We start from the raw sequence: 4,065 nt of genomic DNA, 5'->3' as shown, positions 1-4,065 counted from the left end.
ACAGACAGGGAGACCTGGTGTCTGCAGTTCATGGGGTTGCAATGAGTCGGAGACGATGAGTGACTGAACTGAACTGAACTGAATCAAAAACCTGCCAGAAAACAATGTCCAGGACTTGAGGGTGTCACATGTGATCCTATGAAACATTTTGAAAAATAACATCTATCCTTCTTAAACTATTCCAAAAAGTTTAAAAGGAGGGGAACACTCTTAAATTTATTCTGTCAGGCTATCTCTACTCTGATATCAGTACTATAAAGATACCCTACAGAAAATTAAAGATCATTTTCTTCATGAACATGGTTGAAAAAACCTTCCAAGAAAATATTAGCAGACAGAATTCAACAATCTATAAAAGGCATCATAAATGATTATCATGTAGCATTCTTCCAGAGATGCAAGGAGGGTTAAAAATCCACAAATCAATCCATGTGATACACCACATTAAAAAAAAGGAAGAGAAACACAAGATTGTGTCAACAGATGTAGAAAAAGCATTGACAAAATCTAACACCCATTCATGGGAAATGCTCTCAGGAAAATGGGCATAGAGAAAACACATCTCAACATAATAAAGGCCATTTGTGGCAAACCCACAGAGGTGGATATCTGAAAGCATTTTCTCTAAAATCAGGACCAAGGGAAGGATGCTCACTCTTGCCACTCTGGTTTAAAAGTGTGGAGGTCTTCACCACCACATTTGGACAAAAATGTAACAAGAGGCATCCAACGCCTAAGAGAAGAAGTAACACTGTCACTACTATAGAGAAATGATACTTTATATAGAAAACCCTAAAGTATCCACCAGAAAACTAACTAATGAATTCAGTACACACACACATACACACACACACACACACACACACACAATGGAATATTCTTCACCTCTTAAGAATAAAATTTTGCTGGTTGTGACATAGATGGACCTGGATATCATTCTGTTTAGTGAATTAAGTCAGACAGACAAAAACAAATACTGTATATTATCACCTACATATGCAATCTAAAACTACTACAAATGGATGAAAATAATAAAGTAGAAATAGACTCTCACACATAGAGAATAAACTAGTCTTTACCAGTGCGGAGAGAAAGTGGGAAGGGGCAAGACAGAGCATAGATTCAGAGGTACACACTACTATATATAAAATAAATAAACTACAAGGACATACTTTACAGCACAGGGAATATGGCCAATAGCTCATAATAGCTTAAAACAAAGTATAACCTATATATTGAACCACAATGTTGTACCTCTGCCACTACCATAATACTGTAAATCAACTATAATTCCGTGAAAAATTTAACATAAGAGTTCTGCATTGTGATATGTGGTTGTAATGGCAGTCATATTACAATATTTACATGTAACAAATTACCAAATCTTGCACTTTAAATGTACACAATGTTATATGTCAAATATATTTCAGTTTGAAAAATCTGCTGAAATATAGTTTTCTTTTGGCGTGTTTTTTTATTGTACTTCACTTCAAGCTTCTCATTTCTATATGAAAATATTTTAACGTGCTAATCTCCCTGCAAGACTCTTTCTAATAAATACTGCCATCTCTCTTAACATTTAAATCAGTTCTAATGAGGTGGATGAAACTGGAGCCCATTATACAGAGTGAAGTAAGCCAGAAAGGAAAACACCAATACAGTATACTAAGGCATATATATGGAATTTACAAAGATGGTGATGATAATTCTATATGCAAGACAGAAAAAGAGACACAGATATATAGAATAGAATTTTGGACTCTGTGGGAGAAGGCGAGGGTGGGATGATCTGAGAGAATAACATTCAAACATATATATTGTCAATTGTGAAACAGATTGTCAGTCCCGGTTTGATGCATGAGACAAGTGCTCAGGGCTGGTGCCCTAGGATGAACCTAGGAGGGTGGTGGGAGGGGAACTCAGGTTGAGGAACACATGCAAATCCATGACTGATTCATATCAAAGTATGGCAAAAACCAGTACAATATTGTAAATTAATTAGTCTCCAACTAATATAAATAAAGGAAAAAGATAAAAAAAATAACACAAACAATATTAACTATAAACTTGTAACTGGCTCCCAAACTCTGATTTTACCTTCGAGTGCAAACCAGAGTATTCTTTACTCTGTAATGACATTAATTTCTTCAATTTTCTTTCAGACTACTGTACACATTGATCCATTTTCATGTATACTTTAAACTATAATTCCATACCTACTTCATTTCTGGGAAATTTGTTTGGTTAGACTAAAAGTAACACATTTGGACACTTCATAATATGCAGATTATTTCAAGGGCTGCTGTTTATTGCATAAACATGAACTCCTTTTCTACAAGAAAACTTCATTGATATATTCATATTTCATGACAATATATTTCAAATGGTCTTTATGTTGAAGAAGATACTTTGCATGTCCAGTATAAGATTATCTTAAGATTCAAAATAAAAATTAGGATTCTGAGGGTGAATAAATAAAATGGCAACCAATTATTATAGAAATGAATAAAATTTACACTTTTCTCATAATAGTAGAGGACTTTGCACTTCTTATCCTGGCAAAATAGAGCCTGTGTACACTGGAGTTATGGCTCATGAGCAGAAAGGGGCTGACAGTTGGGAAACACGCTGCAATGATTATAGTGATGTCCACAAGGTACCGGCTGGGCTGACCAAAAAGAGCCAAAAGAACTTGAAAGATGGAGGAAAGAATATAAAAGCAGACAAAGGTGCTCCCGAGGAGAAGGATGAATTTAGTAGCTCTGGACTCAGGGGAGGACCTGGAGGAGGCATCAGTCCTACGAATGTGCTGGACCTGCTGCTTATGTCTGTACAGGATGAGAACCATGGAGCTGCCGGCCCAGAGCGTGAGCCCCAAACATAAAACATCAGGGAATAATAGCAATGCTGCATACAAGGCACCTTCAGTTTTGTCAGTAACAATAGAAGAACAGTAGCCAAAATCTCTTTCCTCTGTGGTGTTTTTTTCACTCCATTTGCCAATCATATTGAAAGGAAAAATGACATTTACCAGCATTTGCAGGATCCAACACAGGAAAATAGCGAGAACCACGTACTTGGGAGCTGTTACTTTCAGCGCTGCCCACCTGGAGTTCCAGGGACTGATCGTGATCACCTGAAAGACACTCAAGAGGCAGATGCTACTGATGGACACTCCTCTCCCCACTCTGTGCAGAAAGAAGAGAAGTTTGCAGCCAACATCACTGCGGATATGCTTCAACCCAAAGACTGCCATTGTCTGGGGGACCCCTTTACAGAGGAGGACCAAGGAGTTGGCCACAATCAGGTGCTTCAGGATCAAATCTGTGGACATTAACCTGTAACCCATGAAGTGAAGTATGATATAACTGCAAAAGTGTAAGAAATTCCCGAGGATTCCAACCACGGTCTGTGTTAAGATGATCATGCCTATCATGAAAAAGCTGCTGGCCATCTTTCAGTTCACAGTCACTGGTACTTTTGAGTTAGAATGTCCTGCGTGGGAATATGAGGCATGGATTACATGCATCATGTCAACTGAAATCCAATATTCTCCACTTAACAATAGTTCCCACTTGGAAATATTTGCTTCTTGTGTTTCTGTCACCAGCAGCCTTTAAAGTGTTTCACATATAACATTTAAAGAGAATTAATATGTAAAATTAATTACTGAACATACTCATGTGATCCCTTCTTCATTCTTCAGAAATTTATTAGGCAGGAACTGAAGGGACCTTAGTTATACAGAGGATAATAACGTACTCCCAGACAGGTTAAGTATTTCTCAACCCTGCTTCTTAATGCAGAGTGAGGACTGAATCTCATTGGGCTACTCAAGACATTGGTTTGAGAAACCTCCCAGGTGCTTAACTGATTAAGACCCTGCCTCCCACTGCAGAGGGTCCAAGTTCAATCCCTGGTCCAGGATCTAAGATCTCATGAACTTTGATGCACAACCAAAAAAAAAAAAAAAGAGAGAGAGAGACAGAGAGTGCACTGATCACCAGCCATGCCAAACAGCTAGTTAGTTGCAGGCATATAATAAACCAGATCTTTATTGGATTT

General features: G+C 37.7%; 1 protein-coding gene across 1 annotated transcript; it reads right to left on the bottom strand.

The window, feature by feature from the left end:
- Positions 1-2,512: 2,512 nt before the first annotated feature.
- On the bottom strand, positions 2,513-3,454 carry LOC122692832 (vomeronasal type-1 receptor 4-like). The gene has a single exon (XM_043900646.1). It carries the CDS (start codon positions 3,452-3,454, stop codon positions 2,513-2,515), a length of 942 nt encoding a protein of 313 aa, XP_043756581.1.
- Between the last annotated feature and the right edge of the window lie 611 nt (positions 3,455-4,065).

This window comes from Cervus elaphus, chromosome 4, assembly GCF_910594005.1.
Source record: "Cervus elaphus chromosome 4, mCerEla1.1, whole genome shotgun sequence".
Taxonomy (NCBI): Eukaryota; Metazoa; Chordata; class Mammalia; order Artiodactyla; family Cervidae; genus Cervus; species Cervus elaphus.
Note: the sequence above shows the minus strand (reverse complement) of the source record. Positions and strands in the feature narration are given on the sequence as shown.

Excerpts from the sequence above, each read along its gene's own strand:
- LOC122692832 (XM_043900646.1), bottom strand. The coding sequence starts at position 3,454 with ATGGCCAGCAGCTTTTTCATGATAGGCATGATCATCTTAACACAGACC.